This window comes from Cricetulus griseus, chromosome 5, assembly GCF_003668045.3.
Source record: "Cricetulus griseus strain 17A/GY chromosome 5, alternate assembly CriGri-PICRH-1.0, whole genome shotgun sequence".
Taxonomy (NCBI): Eukaryota; Metazoa; Chordata; class Mammalia; order Rodentia; family Cricetidae; genus Cricetulus; species Cricetulus griseus.
Window position 1 is genome coordinate 167,543,259 of NC_048598.1, and position 16,850 is coordinate 167,560,108.

Here is a 16,850-nt window from a genome sequence, read left to right on the forward strand (position 1 = left end):
TTTCAGGTAAAGATTTAGAAGGAAAATTCTTACGGTATATAAAAATTATTTCAGAAGTTATGGATTGTGTGTTAAGGAAATATTATTTTGGAGCATGCTCCTAGAATCAGAGTTAAGTGGAAAATGGTGTGAACTGTGTGATAAATGGTTATCTTTTTGCATCAGACAACCCATCATTCCTAAGCACGCGGCATTTCGAGGATTTATAGCTCCCTGTCTTCGTGCTGAGTCTCTTTAGCTTTCTGTGATACATTTCCACTAACCTGGAGGTTAAGGCATTTCTTGATCATAGGATATCTGCCTGCTGCATAGCTCTGGAATTCTTTATAAAATTCCAGAACTTGGGCTAGAAATTGACTTAGAGAATCCAATAAACTCACATGTCTTGGCAGTCATCCAAGCTAAATTTATAGACTGGAAGAGATATGGGCTTTCCATTGTTCTCCATTTTACCTTTCGGGGTTTCTTTTGTGTCTATGTACGTGTGCAAGTGTAAATTTATCATTTTGCTGACACTGGACTGGAAATAACCATTGAGGAGACCCAGGTCAGGAATTTTCACTTTGGATCTTCCCCCATCTTTCCGAACTTTGACCCAAACTTGCACCAAGAGTGAATTTCTCACTGTAGGATGTTGATATTACAAAAATAAAAGGTCGTTTTTGCAAGTGAGTTGTGTGAATCTAACAGCTGAGATGATTGTCTGCCAGCTATGTACAAGTCCCAACTCCGTGTTCTTCTTCTGGCTCAGTGTTGGCCTGTTTGAGACAGGATCTGAGAAAATGTATTCCTAAACGTTGTCTCAGTTGATCCTGTGACATGGTGACACGGGCAAGGAAAGAAGCTTGGGTTTGTCTAAGAAACATTGGCCTTCTTTATATGTCTGTAATACTGCATAAGCTGCAGAGATCCAACCAGTATTGAAAATCTGCTTTTGAAAATCTGTCTTGTGCTTCCAGAATGGGTTTGCTGTTGTGAGGCCCCCAGGCCATCATGCTGAAGAATCTGCAGCCATGTAAGTACCAAGACCCACTGCCATCTTCAAGTGCCATGGTTGCTGGCAGTCACCTGCCCTGTGCGTGTTTCTGAAGCCTCTAATTGTTAACAGATGGACTCAAAACGCTCAAGAGGTACTCCCAGAAGCAGATTTATGGCTTCAGAGATCATATAGCGTTTAAAAAAAAGGCTCTGAACATTATTTATAATGGTTTTCCTGGATGATTTGCCTTCTTATTTCTCTGTTCTTCTCTATTCCACAGGGGGTTCTGCTTTTTTAATTCAGTTGCAATTACCGCCAAATACTTGAGAGACCAACTAAATATAAGCAAGATATTGATTGTAGATCTGGTATGTATGCATGGCCAGGGCTGCATTTTCTGTGACTCTAGATAAAAGGGAGTGGATGTGTGTTTCTCTGTAAGGTTGTCTTGCTTTTAGCACTTGCAAACAACTGAAGGGTGTGTTTCCTTTGAATGTGGAAACTCATTAAATTCAGGATTGCAGTTCTGAAACCATAAACATTCACGTTTCACTTTCATGGTGTTAACTGCAATTTAATGAGAAGAAGGCGCAGATCAGGGCGACTTTTATGATGCTTAAATGAATTGATACTTCCACAGTTAAAATAACCCAACAGAACCTGAATTTACTTTTCCCTGCAGAATATAGACTTTAAATAGTCAGATGTGCAGGGAGGAATTCTGTTGCTTTGGTAACCAATTGGGCACTTCCCCCGGTTAGCAATCATGCCTCTTGTTGTGCAACACTGGTATTATTAAAATAAGTCAACACGTCATTCTGTGTGAAAAGATTTCAGGTCACAGATGCCAGTTTGGGATGACTCCCTGCAGGAACTTTGAGTGGTTAAAAGTCAGAAGCCTTGGATTTATCTTGCATTTTAGCACGAAGCATTCTTACACAATAGTTACAATTTGTTTAACAAATGGTTTGTTTAAATGCAGATGACACTTGGCAGGTTGTCTAAAATGTATTCATGAATAATGAGCTGGAGATCTGCCCCATACAAAAAGGACCAACCCAGGAAAGGGCGAGGGAAAGCCAATGGTGATTTATGAGCCCCTTTTTCGGTTAGCCTGCACTTCACCAGGAGGTGTAATAGGTTGTCTGACAAAGCATAGACAGGAAATGAACCCTGGCATCCAAGCCAAACCGGCTGCATCTGCACTTAATTAATTTTTGCAGGTGATAAAAGATTTAAAGGCAAAAAAAAAAATGCTAGAGGTTTTTTTTGAAGTGCAAAGCTTAATAGTTTAAATCTTGTTCATATCTGCACTCATAATTAAATCTTATTGGAAGTCATGACATCAACCTTCAGCCCTTAGATTTAGTTAAATAGGCACCCCCAAAGGGTGGCGAGATCACTAACAAAGTCATATAAAGAAATATTTAAATGAAAATGAAGAACTTTAAAAATGGAAGGTGGTTGTCAAGCCCATCTATGGCCTGGTTGGAATAGATATTTTTCACACTGTGGCTTTTCTGAAGGCATTTTCACATGAAAAATAATGAATTCTAATTTTCCATGTGTTTTCCAAACATGCTTAAGTTTCAAAATAGGTCATAGTTCAGTATTAAACAGGCTGTGTTGAAGGCTACAGATATAACACTGCACAATTCCTGTGACTTTGCATGAATGAAGACATCCATACCTATTTTCTCCAATACATTTGAAATGATGTTTTAAGTAATTAGTAGTTTGCATGTATTTTAATACATTACATTTCTAAAAATCAGTATTCTTTTAGTTTTGTAAGCATGAGATTAAAAAGATAGGCTCAAACATTTGAAGAAAAGATGGCAAATGAAGATCCAGGAATTTTGGGGGTGGGCAAGGTGATTGGTTAGATGTGTTCTTAAGAATCGTGAGCTATCCGAACTGTGTAGATGTTTATTGATTTGGGTGTGACTGTAGAGATAATCTGATTTGATTTGTAAAGTGATTGACTTAGTATCTCTAAGGAGTCAGTTCCCTATAAGTTGCTGGCCTCTGATTGTGATTTTACCCCATTTCCAATCCATAAAGGATACTCATTTCCCAACAGGCTCCCACAGATGAGAAGTTTTTGTTTCAGATCTTCTCAGTGTATGAAGTCCTGTCCAAAGTGTGGCCTCTGAGGTCACCACCAGCCCACACATTCTTGCTTTCGAGTCTTCCAAGCTCTGCAGCTGCAGGGTACTTTGAGGAAATTCTTGTTTCTTCCAGCAGCTGAGAAGGAAGTTTTCAAGAGTCACAAGATGCCAGACACCCATTCTCCCTGGCCAACAGGTCTGCTCTGCAAGTTACAGAGAAAAGTGGGAGAACAATTCCATCCCCTCAGATCCTCTAGCCACATAGGCTCTAGGGCCCTTGAAAATAGTGTTACTCTATCATCAATAGCTTGTTTAGACATTTTTATATCCAAGTAAATATAAAGCAAGAGTTGCAAGTCACCTTCTATTTTGGTCAGGGCCTAATTCAGAGGCATTTTGCATATTAGGCAGATGTGATTCCAAAGATGTATTAAGTCTGTTCATTCCTTTTCTCTCTCTGAATTACAAATCAGTATGGAAAGGAAGTAGGTGTATTTGCTTTTCCATATTAAAGAGTATAGCATTGTGTTCTGGGTAGCAGCATGTCTGTTGAGTGGGCTTTCTTGTTTGAGTCATATAGATTTCAGTTAATGTGACCTATAAGGCAATTTTGGAAGATCACAATTCTCCTTAAGTTTTTTTTTCTCTATAAGAAAGTTTACATCTAATATTCATATATTTTAGGAAATTCCATTGTTGATCAAAAACATTTAGAACTTCGTCTCCATATAATAAATAATTATGAGGGATAATATTAACTGGAAGAATATATGATCTATTCAAAACTATTTTAGATAAGAATGAAATAGATAGGTTTAAATTCTTATACTGAATCTATTTTAGTACATATTTTAACCAGTAAAATATTGATATGCATTTTTCCATAGTTTTAAGTACATCTTAGATTCAAGATCTATTTTAAGGCTGTGCTGATTCATTTCATTTTTATGGTAATCTCTCATAGGCAGAAGTAAGTTTCTTGTTTTAGTCTGATATATATTTGTTGCCATGGAGAAGCAAGATCAGCTAGTTCCTGAGCAGTCATTAGTTTGAATGTTTTGTGACAAGGAAAATAGAGTAAGCATCAGACTCTGCTCTCAACCCTACTCTAAGATGTAGCACCACACAGATTATGTGGATTTATTTTTATCTCTAAGTACTTGGCAAATAAATACAGAATTGATAATTACTCAAGTATTAGGATGGATTTGTGTGTTTTTATAAATAATGTCTGCTGTTTTTTTTTTTTTTTCTTTCACTGTGGACAAGATGCATTTCTTCCAGTGTGTGCACTAACAAGCACTCCACAAAGTTTTGAAGAGCAGCTGATTTTGTACCAGGGGAAAAGTGTCTTTTTTTATTCCCCCTTCTTAAATAAACTTTTCCAATGTACTAACGAACTAAGAGTAGTCAACACAGTGTTTTGTTTTGTTTTTTTCTTCTGCTTTTCCATCTCTGGACTGTTTTATACCCAGAACAAAATTTGTCTTACAATGCTCACTATTGCTACTGGAGGAGAAGCAGGGATGCCACTCTTCTTGTTTTCTTTAGAGTTATTTTGATTTTGTTTGTTTAAAACACATTCTAGATAAGTAGTAGCCAGTACAAAATACATTGTGGCTTAAATTGTTTCATTTTTGTTCACATAAAGAAAAAAATAATTTTACTATCCTTTTCTTTCTTTTGATTATTAGAAATCCAGTAATTAATATATTTTCATTTTTTCTGATGCATTTGTCTTTGGCTATAACTAGAACTAGTTTCTGAAATGATTCCTATCTGCCTGAGCAATATGATTCTCTGATTACTTTTGAGTATGTGTGATATGTGAACCACAAAGGGAATTATTGTATGTATATATAACATAGGTAGCAAGCTCAGTTGAGGTTTTCATCATCAAGGAAGCTTTGAAAATGTCTGGTGGAATTGGTGACTGGAGAACCAAAGGGTTCTGTCCACGTCAAGGAGGATGGTTTGTTTCCAAAATATTCACTTCATATGCTTGCTAAAAGTATCAGAAAAATAAGAAAATAATTTAGGTTTTCATTTGCAGTAAAAGTGGATTCAATAACCAACCTCACAATGTACTGTCTGCAGATTCTTAGTAAGTTATGGGAGCTCTTGAGAATCAGTGGTCTTGTTTTTTTAGGGTAGAGATAATATTTTATGTCCTTTATGATTTTTAAGTAATTAATTCAAGGTGTTTAATATTGTGTTCATTTAGCAATGGTAGGAATCATTATTCAAAACATTGTAAATCTTACTGATATAAAATAAAACCCAATGTATTTAAATAGCTACAAAACACCAAAGCTCTTTATAATTGTATAAGTGAATAATGTTAACAATAATATTTCCTGCATAAAATATGTAGGTCAGTATTTGTTAGCAGCCTGCTTCTTTTTCTTCGGAAGATATTGAAAGCATTACTGAAGTCCTTAATAACTGAATTCTTTTTAATAGAGATATTTTAAAATGTTATTCCTTTTATTGTTTCCATTAGTTATATCAATTCTGGCATGTATCTATATCAAAAATAGAATCACCATCAAGTTTGAATCATTATTGTCTACAAATGTCCAATAAATCATTTATTCATTCATTGACAATAGGATTTTTTTGTTAAGAAGTTGGAGAGGTGTGGGAAAGATGGAAAGATGAAGAAGGAAGCTGAGACTAGAGGCATGAAACAGTCAGTGTCGGTGAGACAGACTGGCCTGGACGGTATAACCCCCTGTGCCATCTTCCTGCCTTGGTCCAAATGATTTAACAGTTAATGAGTTCATACCCCTGTTGCTTTTACTCTTGCTGTTACGATTTTAGCAAAAAGTAGTATGAAGTCCTTTTCCCATCTGGCATCTTTTTTGAAGTGACTCTAGCTGCTCAGGGATTGCTAACTGAACTGAATGCTTCAAGAGAGCCAGTTTATTCAGCTGGTTGCAAAGCCTTTGACCTTAATGGTGGAACTCGACAAATCAAGGCATACACTTATGGTTTAGTATTCTGTCAAGAATTGTGAAAATGCTCTGTAAGCCATAGGTCCTCCTGAAAAAGACTAGTTTGTAGTTTAAACATTAGTCTTTTTTTTTTTCCCAGAGGCCAATGAGGCTAGTTAATTAAGCCTGAGGGGTTATGAACTGTTGGCAGTTAATAAGTCATAAAATTCCTCTATAAAACAGGATGCAGGGTTCCATCACTGAAGCAAAGAGTACAAAGCGCCGATGTATAAATATCTAATTGTACCGAAGGACTGGGCTTTCTCAGTGACTGCTCATCTGGAGTCTCCAGGGCATGCTCGCTGTGGTTTCCTGATTTTTAGAAGCCAGTTTAAAAAAAAAAAAATGAGAGCATTAAAGGGTAATTTGCCTGGAAGTTCAGGAAGTAAAGGGGTGGTGTAGAAGTAAGCTGAAAGGGAGCAAGAGAAAGATGGGTGAGAAGACAGAAAAGGAGAAGGGCGGGGTAGAAAGACAGGGAACAGGAACAAGAGGAGCTCCAGAGTCAAACGTGACTGCTTGTCATCTGTTTTCTTCTCCCTGTAGGATGTTCACCATGGAAACGGTACACAGCAGGCCTTTTATGCTGACCCCAGCGTCCTGTACATTTCACTCCATCGCTATGATGAAGGGAACTTTTTCCCCGGCAGTGGAGCCCCGAATGAGGTTCGGTTTATTTCTTTAGAGCCCTGCTTTTACTTGTATCTCGCAGGTAATTGCATTGCGTGATTACCCCTCATTTTCTTGTCCTTTGCTGGTGTTTTAAATTACACCAGATTACCCCACTTGTCCCACAGGACCACGAACCCGTGCAGAGCAAGTGCATAACCCAGAGCGCTGGCTGTCAAGCAGAGCTGGGTGATTTGAACGCTGTGTTTGATGTTTATTTCAAGAGCTCCCATGTGCTTGTCTCCCCCTCCTTTTGTTTCTCCCCTTTCCTCCCTTCTCTACCCATAGTGGTGTGTTTTTCTATTCCCAGGTTGGAGTAGGCCTGGGAGAAGGCTACAACATAAACATTGCCTGGACAGGTGGCCTTGACCCCCCCATGGGAGATGTTGAGTACCTTGAAGCCTTCAGGTTGGTACTTCTTTCTCTCGGAAACTGTCAGTTAGAAAATGCCAAATGTGACAGAGAAATGTGAATTCTCCACAAAGCCATGTGGAGATATTCAGAAGAAAATAAGGCTTATGGAAACCTACCAATCATGCTTCCCTCTCACTCTAAAGGGAGGAAATTTGTTATTAATTGAGTTTGTCTGGAAACTTCTGCCTATTATAATAGGTGAAGTGGTTTACAATAGACATTCACATAGTAAATGCTCTGAGAAGACCTTTCGTTATCTATGTAATTTTGTAGAATAAGCATTTTCCAAGCTAAAATTAAAATCCCTTTGGAATTTTCAGATCCTTAGCCTGGTGTATCCCATCTGAGAGCAGAAGAATTTTCTGTGTTTCCTTCTCACATTAAAATATTAGCCAATTGTTTGTTTTCAGCTTATTATAGGAGTAAATTCTGTCACTTTTGTTTCTACTAAGCAAAGGTTTACTATTCAAATAAATAAAATCTTGTGTTCTGTCTCTATCCCGAATATGGTCTGTCTCTCTGTCTCTTTTCCTCTGCTCCCCCCCTCAGCCCACAGGACTGATAGAAAAGTAGCTACTTATAAGATATCAGTATTTTCTTTAGTTTTTGCTATACACATGAAAATGATTCCCACATTTTAGATGTACACTTTGCACTTTGGGAAAAATATGTACAAATGTGTCCACAATAGTTAGAAAAACAAAAACAGGAACAATTGTATTTACTATAAACTTGGGCTGTATTTGAAGAAAATGTGCTAATTACCAGCAAGTTTCAAATACTACTTAAAAAAATAATGCTTAATGTAACTCTACCTTTTAGATATTAATATTAACATATGAAATATTAATATATATTATAATAATTATATATATAATATATAATAATTATATGTTTAATATAATAAACATATGTGAGATATAAATAACATATATGGATACATGTATGTTATTATTATTAATGTATATAATACATATAAAGTTAATGTGGCTTCATGACACACATTAAATTATCAATCCTATGTAGAAATGAATCTTGCATACACAGTGGTAAAGGACAATTTATATTTTGCTCCTATTTATACCCACATCAAAAAATGAATGTTACATGAGTTTGTGTCCTTTGAATATAATTTCATTTAATAGTAAACAAAAGATATTAAGTGTAGTTTGTTATTTTGTGATTGAAAGAGTCAGTGAATCAAGAAAGGCACTCTATGTTTGCTTGGAATGTGGACAAGTTATGTTAGTAAACTGTTATGAACTCCCTAGTTCATTCAGTGTTATCTGAGTTTAATTACAGAAGTGGCCATATACTACTACAGGAATTAAAAACTCTTTTACATAGTATTCTTAGTTATTTAAGAACCAAGTTTTAAATTATAATAATTAGTTAAAAACTATTATTAGTTGAAAATCTGTCATGGTTGTGTTTTAATGTTAAGTCTGAAAATATTTGTGAATGAGTCAAGAAAGCAAGCAATTCATTCAAAGAATATTCTTAAATGCACTGGACTGTGGTCCTTCGAATTCAGGACTGTCTTGCACATGGGTAGTATCAGAGAAGCAAAGTGTAATTCTTCTGAAGACAACATGGCCTAGGCAGAAACAACCAGCACTCCCTGAAAGGTCAGGGAAGACTGTGAACTGTTCAGCCTTTTAAGTATGAGTAGAAATTTGCTAAGAGAAAAGGAACTTGCCCCTGTGGGGGTGAAGGTAGACCTATACCATTCCTAGTGAAAAGACTGAAGGATGTGGAGGTATAAGATGGTCTGTCATCCTGTCGTCGTTACTTCAAGGGCAGGAAGGAACCTTGGTAGAAGGTGAATGGATCATAGTTAATAAAGTTATTGACTGTGCTGTATGCATTTGTTTGGCTATCTGTGGTAATTCGAATGAGAATGGCCTCATTAGGCTGAAATGTTTGAATACTTATTCAGATAGTGTCTGATTGAGAAGGATTAAAAGGTGTGGCCTTGGTGGAGTAGGTTTGTCATTCAGGGTGATTGGTCTTTTGGCACCTACTTGTGGATCAATATATGAACTCTCAGCTGTTCATGTGACCATGCTTTTGCTCTGCCATCATGGACACTAACCCTCTGAAATTGTAAATTCAGCGAAACTCTTTTATATGTTACCTTGGTCATGGTGTTTTACCACAGAAATAGAAAAATAAGACAGAAGTGGATACAGGATTACTGTGAAAGACATGACCTTGTAATTTTCTGGATGACTGTGAAACACTGGTACTCTAGACTAGAAAAGCAGTTGAATGCTATAAACAGGGGTTAATGGGGCTTCCACTTACAAGGCTGGAAGATAGCAATAAGAACTATGTGGACTGTGGAAGCCCAGCTCCAAGGGCTTCAGAGGCAAGGAAGGACTTCCACAGTCACATGGCTAGAGGGTGAAGGAAGGAAGGAGCTGCTTTCCCAAGTCCTAAAAATTTGCTTGGGTTACATTAAAAAGTAATGTTTCAGCAGAAGTTCCTGTCCTGAAAACAACTGCCAAGTAACTATACAGAGGGCAAGTATTAAGTGTAAATGCTCAGCCAATAGCTCAGGCATCTTACTACCTAACTCTTGCATTGAAATTAACTTTTTTTTTTCTTTTTTGATTTTTGAGACAGAGTTTCTCTGTAACTTTGGAGCCTGTCCTGGAACTCTCTCTGTAGAACAGGCTGTCCTCAAATTCACAGTGATCCACCTGCCACTGCCTCCCAAGTGCTGGGATTAAAGGAATGGGCCACCACCACCCAGCCCATGTTTTTGGTCTATGCTTTGCCACATGGCTTGGCACCATTCCTCAGTACAGAATTCCCATCTTGCTTCTCTCTGTTTCTGCTGGCTACTCCTGACTCTGTCTTTCTTCCTCTCAGCACTCTCAGTTTGACTCCCCTGCTTAACTTTATATTGTTCAGCTATTGGCCAGACAGTGTCTTTATTAAACCAATCACAATGACATCTACTCACACAGGATAAAGGAATATTCCACAATAATGAACCAATTGTTTTGGTGAAGATTTCTAGACAGCCTAATATTGACTCTGTTGCATAGTTATTAGTAATCACTGATATTCAGGTCTACAATGAAAATGAGCAAGTAGGAAACAAAAAGAAACACAAATGTATCCTTTGAAGAGGAAAAGAGAATTAGGGGTTAATTTTAGAGCCAAGGCTTGTGCTGAAAGAGATGAGGTTAAGGATAAGCCTTATACAAAATGGAATAAAGGGAGGGGTGGGAGCCCTCAGGGCAAGACCCCACCCAGTTAAGCTTTCAACACGTGAAAGGAAAAGGCCTAAGGAATTTTCAATTTCAAAAAAAAAAAAAAAAAACTTTTGCAAATGTGATTCAAGGGGGCCAAGCCCCATCCCAAGCAGGCAGACCAACTTGGTGGCATCCTCTATGTGTTTCTGGCTTTAGGATCATGGGGGATAGACCAATTGTAGAGTCTTTCTCCACAGTTTAGAAGTACCTCTGAAGCTAGGCAATGTGTTTCAGGGCAGTCCCTGTATGAAGGTCCTGAATGAGTAAAATGCCCCAAGAGGCCATTACATAAAGCTGTGAAAGTGAAGCCTAAGATGTGTTGGAGGTATCAGAGCCGTGTGATATATGCTAAGCAAAGCAGAATATAAGAAGTAGAAAGAGCACAAGAGAGAGAGAAATGTGTTTTAGGCAGCAAAGCTGGAAGGGCAGAGTGATCTAAGCCCTTTGAATTTGGACATGGAACTAGAGGATCTGGCATTTGCTTTGAGCTTTGGTCTTGCTTAATCCAGTATTTCTTCACTATGCCACTATTCCTTCCTTTTGAAATGATAATGTATACTGTGTGCCATTGTATGTAGGATGTATGTAATTTGCTTTTTTATTGTACAGGGAGTAACAGGAAATTGCCCTGAGTGTCAGAAGAGATTTTGCACTTTGGGCTTTTAGACACTATTGAGACTGACAACTATGAACAGTTTTGAATTGGACAAGATACATATTGCATTATGATATGGCCACAGACCTATGCATGCCAGGAAGTAGGAAGTGGTTGTTTGAATGGGAATGGCCTCTATAGTCTCTTCTGTTTAAATGCTTGGTCTCCATTTGTGGAGCATTAGGTGATGTGCTCTTGCTAAAGGAGGTACATCACTAGGAGTGGGCTTGGAGGTTTTGAAAGATTTATGCCCTTTTGCAGTTAGCTCTCTTGGCCTCCTACTTGTGGACCAATATGGAAACACCCAACTGTTGCTGCCACCATGTATTTATTATAGCATTATGGACTCTAACCCTCAAAAACTGTAAGCCCAATTCAATGCTTTCTTTGATAAGTTGTCTTGGTTATGGCAATTAATCAGAGCAATAGAAAAGTAAAACAACATCATCTATTTATATATTATCTGTTTATCATGTATCATTCATTGTCATTTATCAACTTTGTTTGCATTTAAGTCATATGGACTCCAGAAATAATAATTATTATTAACAATAATAATACATGTGCATTATTAATTCATGTATGTTATTATATAGCATAATTGATACAGTAATAAATATTGTTACATGGACATGTGACATGCATGTATCTGTAATTTTGCATGTATATGGGCCAAGTCTGTGCATATGTGGTGCTATGTATCAAGACCAGAGGCTGACTGACAACAGGTATCTTGATCATGAGACTCTCCACTGTACTTACTGAGACAGGGCCTTTTGCTAGACTAGGATCTTACAGATTATCTCCTTTAAGCTAGCCAGATTGTTCTAAGGGTGTTTCTGTCTATTTAGTGATAGGGTTACTGGAAGGCCACCATGTTTGCTTGGCTTTTATATAAGGTCTGAATTTTGGTCTTCATTTATCTTTTGCTCCATCTCCTCAGTCTCAGGAGCTACTTTTAAATGCAGGATTAGCATCCAACATATTGCTGTACTTTTGAAATGTTCCTTACAGGTTTGTATGTCTAAGAACCTGCTCCCATACTAAGGGTGCTTTGGAAAGTGAAGAAACCTTTGGAGATAGATAGAGCTCGTAGAAGTTAGGCCACTGTGGGTGTTCTGTTGACGTCATAATATACTTTCTTTCTTGGTGCCTCCTTATGTCTATGAAGTGAATAGTTTTCTTCTTGTCCCCTGTTGTAATGCTCTGCACTATTAGAGTCCCAGCTGACCATGGATGGGAGCCTGGGAATGCATGGATCAGAAGAAGCATTTCCCCTTCTCAGTGGATTACTTCAGGTGTTTTGTTACAGTGACAGGCTTATGAATAATAAATAAAAATAATAATAGTTAACCCTTAAAAACAATTCTTTTCCCCTGCATTTACATGGAAAATGTTTCTGGTATCCACATATGAGTGTAGACAGTGGAGGTAGGGAACAGGAAAAGAGAGTATTTTTTCTTTTTCATTTTTTTGGTTGTTTTCAGTGAAAGCCTCATTCTCAGTGAAAACATTCATAGTAATATGGTGAACTGTATCAAAATCTCTATGTATTTAACTCTGATTTCTGTTATGTTTTTTTCTATTCCAAGATGAAAATTGTACATAGACAAGCATTTTCTTGTTTACTGTGTACTTCATTATAAAATTAAACAGCTAAATTATTACAGATAATCTGTTATTTATTACAGGCAGTTATCATTGATCTCTGGGATAATTAAGGAGTGAAGCTATGGTTCTTCATAAGAATTTTAGAAAATATTCAATAACATTAAATATATTTTATGTTCAACTAAGATATGTCTCCAAGGTTACCATTTATAAGGCAATTATGGCTATTTTTAATGAAGTCTTATAGGCCAGGTCCTAGTTTAAAAACTTTATAAGCATTATGGTTAATTAAAATTTTGAGCATAAGTCACAGTACCACAAACTGGAAGAGCCATGATCTGAACTTAGATTTTGGCTCTAACCTCTAAGCCTTTTTTGTTTTACCACATTGCTACTCTCTTATGTCCTAAAATACTAAAGAGTGATAAAGTGCAGCAAATGTTGCCAAAACTTAAGACTTTCATGTGCCCTCTGCTGCCAACCTACACAGAAATGGTGACTGTGTGGCAAAGAGTTTATCCATGACACTGGTTGACTGAGTCAGAGCAGTGAAGATGTGAGGACTATAAAAGGACAATTGCAAGACTCAGCTTTAAATGAGCCCAGAGATGTTTGAGAAGGCTACCTGTAACTCTGAATATACTTTACTTGCTCAGAGAAAGGCAGATGCCTTCTTTTCCTTCAACAGATGTCAGGGTGCCTGCTAAACACTGAGATCCCATATTCCTTATAGTGCCTTAATGTGCATCAGGCCCATTGCTTTTAAAATGTCTAATTCTTTATTGATGATGATTATTAAAGTGACTATCTTATTGCTACAATTGCTATTGTTTGTTTTTAGTGGTTTAATGCAGTCTATTTGTTGCACTTTCCATGTAACAATTTTCAGTGCAGAAGAAAGATAGTGGCAGAACTTGAAATCTTGCATATTTTACTGAATAAATGAGTGACAATTCTTATGTAGTCTACTAATTTTTTTTTAATTTGAGATTCTAATATAATTTTATCATCTCCCATTAACTCTTTCCTCCATCCAAACCTCTCATAAACCCTTTTGTTCTCTCCTTCAAAACTATGGCCTTTTTTCATTAATTGTTATTACATGCACATATGGATAAGTATATACATATGTATACTCCTAAATAGAACCTACTCAGTCTATATACTGTTACATATATTTTTCGGTTGATCATCAGTTATTTGATAACCATCTGGAATGCTATTTCCTAGAGAAGACAATTTCTCCCAATATCAGTGTTCCTTGGTGGTATGTTGTGTTGGGTTGAGGTCACATGAGCTTTCTCCATCCAGTTTAGTGTGTCCACCAGTGTCAACCTTGTTAAGCCCATGTTTGAGCAGTCATGCTGGTGAGATCTTACAGATGTAGCTTCTGACACTAATGTGATACAATGTTGCAGAAAATTCCATTTCCTATAACTCTTAGAATCTTTCTGCTCCTCCTTTGGTGATGTTCCCTGGGCCTTAGGTGAGAAAATGAATTGTAGATGTAGCTATTGGGACTGGACTCCATAACTCTGCATTTTGATTGGTTGTAATTATCTGTTGTGGTCTCTATCTGTTGCAAAGCAAAGTGTACTTCATGTGGGGTGATATGTGTTTAAGGACAAACATTAGAAAATAGTTATGGATTATGATGGTTTAGAAAAGTGATGTCTGTAGTTTCTCCTCCAAGATGTGACTTCACTAGCCCTGTATAGTTGGATGGGTTACCATTATTAGGCATGTTTCCCATCTTCTTGAAATGGTCATAGTCCAATTAGAGAGCTGTTTGTTGTCAAAAAGGTATGTGTGCCACCACTGCACCCTTAGGTTAGCATGTCATGCTGGCTGTTAAGGTGGTTCATAGGCATCATAGTTGGGTAGGACTGTTGGTTGCCTTTCCCCTTTGGAAGTTTGCATGGAACTTTCGGGTACTATGGAAATACTCAGGGAAGGGGAAATCAGTTCAGTTGCAGCTCAGAGGCCTCTGGGCCCCATTTCTGAAGTGTATGGTATCTTCAGCAATAGTGACTTACCTTCTACCTCAGGGGGAAACCAAGGGCAATAACAATAAGATGTTATTGATTTTGGGGATCCCTTGGCCAGCCCAGACCAACAGTTTAAAAGAGTGTTTCTCATGTCTGGTGTTGGGTTTCTGTTAGGTGGTTCTCAGCTCTTGTAGTTGGCATTGTCAGTCCTACTGAGAAAAGTTCATTAAAAATAATATATTTATACATATACATATATGTATATTATTTTTATATATATTATATTACATACTATTATATATTATATATAAGTGGAGTCCCTTCTATGTCCACATGGTCCACATCCATGAACTTAATAGGAGGTGGACAATATTTGAAAACAACTATACATAACATGTTTAGACATTTTTCCTTGTCTTATTGTTTAAACAGGATAGTGTTGTAGAGTTTACATTATATTAAGTATTATATGTAACCCAAGATTGATTTAAAGAATGTAGGAGGAGCTGGGGATGTCTCTTAGTGGAGGAGTGATTGTCCATCATGTACAATCCTGAGTTTGAATCCTGCCACTATAAAATTCATTGGTAGATAAATTTGAAATATATGGACAGATGACCACAGCTTGTACACAAATATCACATGGTTATATAAAAAGGATATAGGGGACATAAGCTCCTGCAAATTTTAGTTTCTACAGGAACAGGCTGCCACAGATTCTGAGTGAAGACTATGCCAGACCCTGAAATGCAAGTCCTTTTGGCATATGCTAAGGGCGTGACTGAACAACGGTCATAGAGCTGTCATTCTGCATTGTGTAAATGTGTCTTGATTTTAAGAAACAAATGCCAAACCAATGCATTATATTCTGCAGCTACTTTTATGAGTATTTGCCACTGATGAGACTTTCCAAAAGACAAATGTCTGTAACATGAGCTGTACAGAAAAAAATCATCTCAAGGCAAAATCAACTCAGTATAATTGGAGCTGACTGAGGCTTCTCAGTGTGCTGAGAGGGAGATTTTAGAGTTATAGATCTTGATTGTATTATTGTAAACACCACTTTCTCCCATTTTGCTGACTTATGAAGTACCTGTTTCATCAAAATGTGTTGTACTTCTTGTTGTAGACTTTGCTAAACATCTTTGGCCACATAAGCAATTAAAGATGTTAGAAGGGCCACTTCTTGCTTCTTAGCTAAAACAGTCAAGCCACTTAAGGACAAAAGATCATTCCACCACCCTCTGTCTCTTTCTTCTGTCTTCAGTTCATAATTATTTGCTTATTTCATAAGCAAACTTAAAATTTATTATTATAAAACTGCTGTAAACATTCTCAGTTCATAATTCAGACTTTCAATTCTGTCTCTCAGTCAAGTTCTTCAAAATATAAGTGTTTGCCTATGATTCCTCTACTGGCTATGAGATTGAAACAGGGGTTTACTGTCATATTCCTAGCACACACACTCTGCTGACAACTACTAAATAATGGTGTGACTGACATGTATGTTTTTGCCACAGATCAACAGCAGATCATTTAGAGCAAGACACATAAATAAGTACATCTTATTTTTTCTCATTGCTACTTGATCAAACACATCATAATTTTATAATTAATTTTAGAAGACTATTTCTAGAATCCCTTGTTATGTTCACAGATTAAAGAATGCCATTTTCCTCTAGGAAATTAAATAAGACCAGCACATAAATGCTGAAATGCTTAGCTTCCTCACATAGGCGAGGAATAACTAAGCAAATACTGTTCTAATTTTAATATTATAATGTTAAATTGAAAAAAAATAATATAGAGAGACAAGAATATATAATGATAATAATAGCAATATAGAACATGCATTGAGGCTGTAATATTTGGTAGTTATTTGTTTTCAAAATACTTGGTGCTTTTTAAAATGCTGTTGTTTTCCAAGTGATGACACCAAGGCTCTTAATGTTCCCCAGATCTCTTGATATCACACTGTTCTAAATGGCGGTCAGCACTTTGCTGGCAGTGCTCTCAGGAGTCCATGAGAAGATAGCTATTAGACAGTTATATTAGACAGAAGATAGTTATTAGTACAGGTGACAATATAATAATATGGTAAGGTTGTGTTAGAAAATGCTTGGGCTCCTCAACAGGTAACAGCATGACATTTTGAAACTGTAAA

General features: G+C 36.9%; 1 protein-coding gene across 1 annotated transcript in view; it reads left to right on the plus strand.

Moving 5' to 3' along the window:
- The first annotated feature begins 952 nt into the window (after nucleotides 1-952).
- Nucleotides 953-16,850, plus strand: part of LOC107980001 (histone deacetylase 9-like) — a 55,391-nt gene continuing 39,493 nt past the window's right edge. The window contains exons 1-4 of the mRNA XM_035445880.1: nucleotides 953-1,015; nucleotides 1,260-1,347; nucleotides 6,630-6,749; nucleotides 7,063-7,160. Of these exons, the coding sequence (XP_035301771.1) occupies nucleotides 1,014-1,015; nucleotides 1,260-1,347; nucleotides 6,630-6,749; nucleotides 7,063-7,160 (308 nt within the window). The 5' untranslated portion in view covers nucleotides 953-1,013. The remainder of the gene's footprint in view (nucleotides 1,016-1,259; nucleotides 1,348-6,629; nucleotides 6,750-7,062; nucleotides 7,161-16,850) is intronic.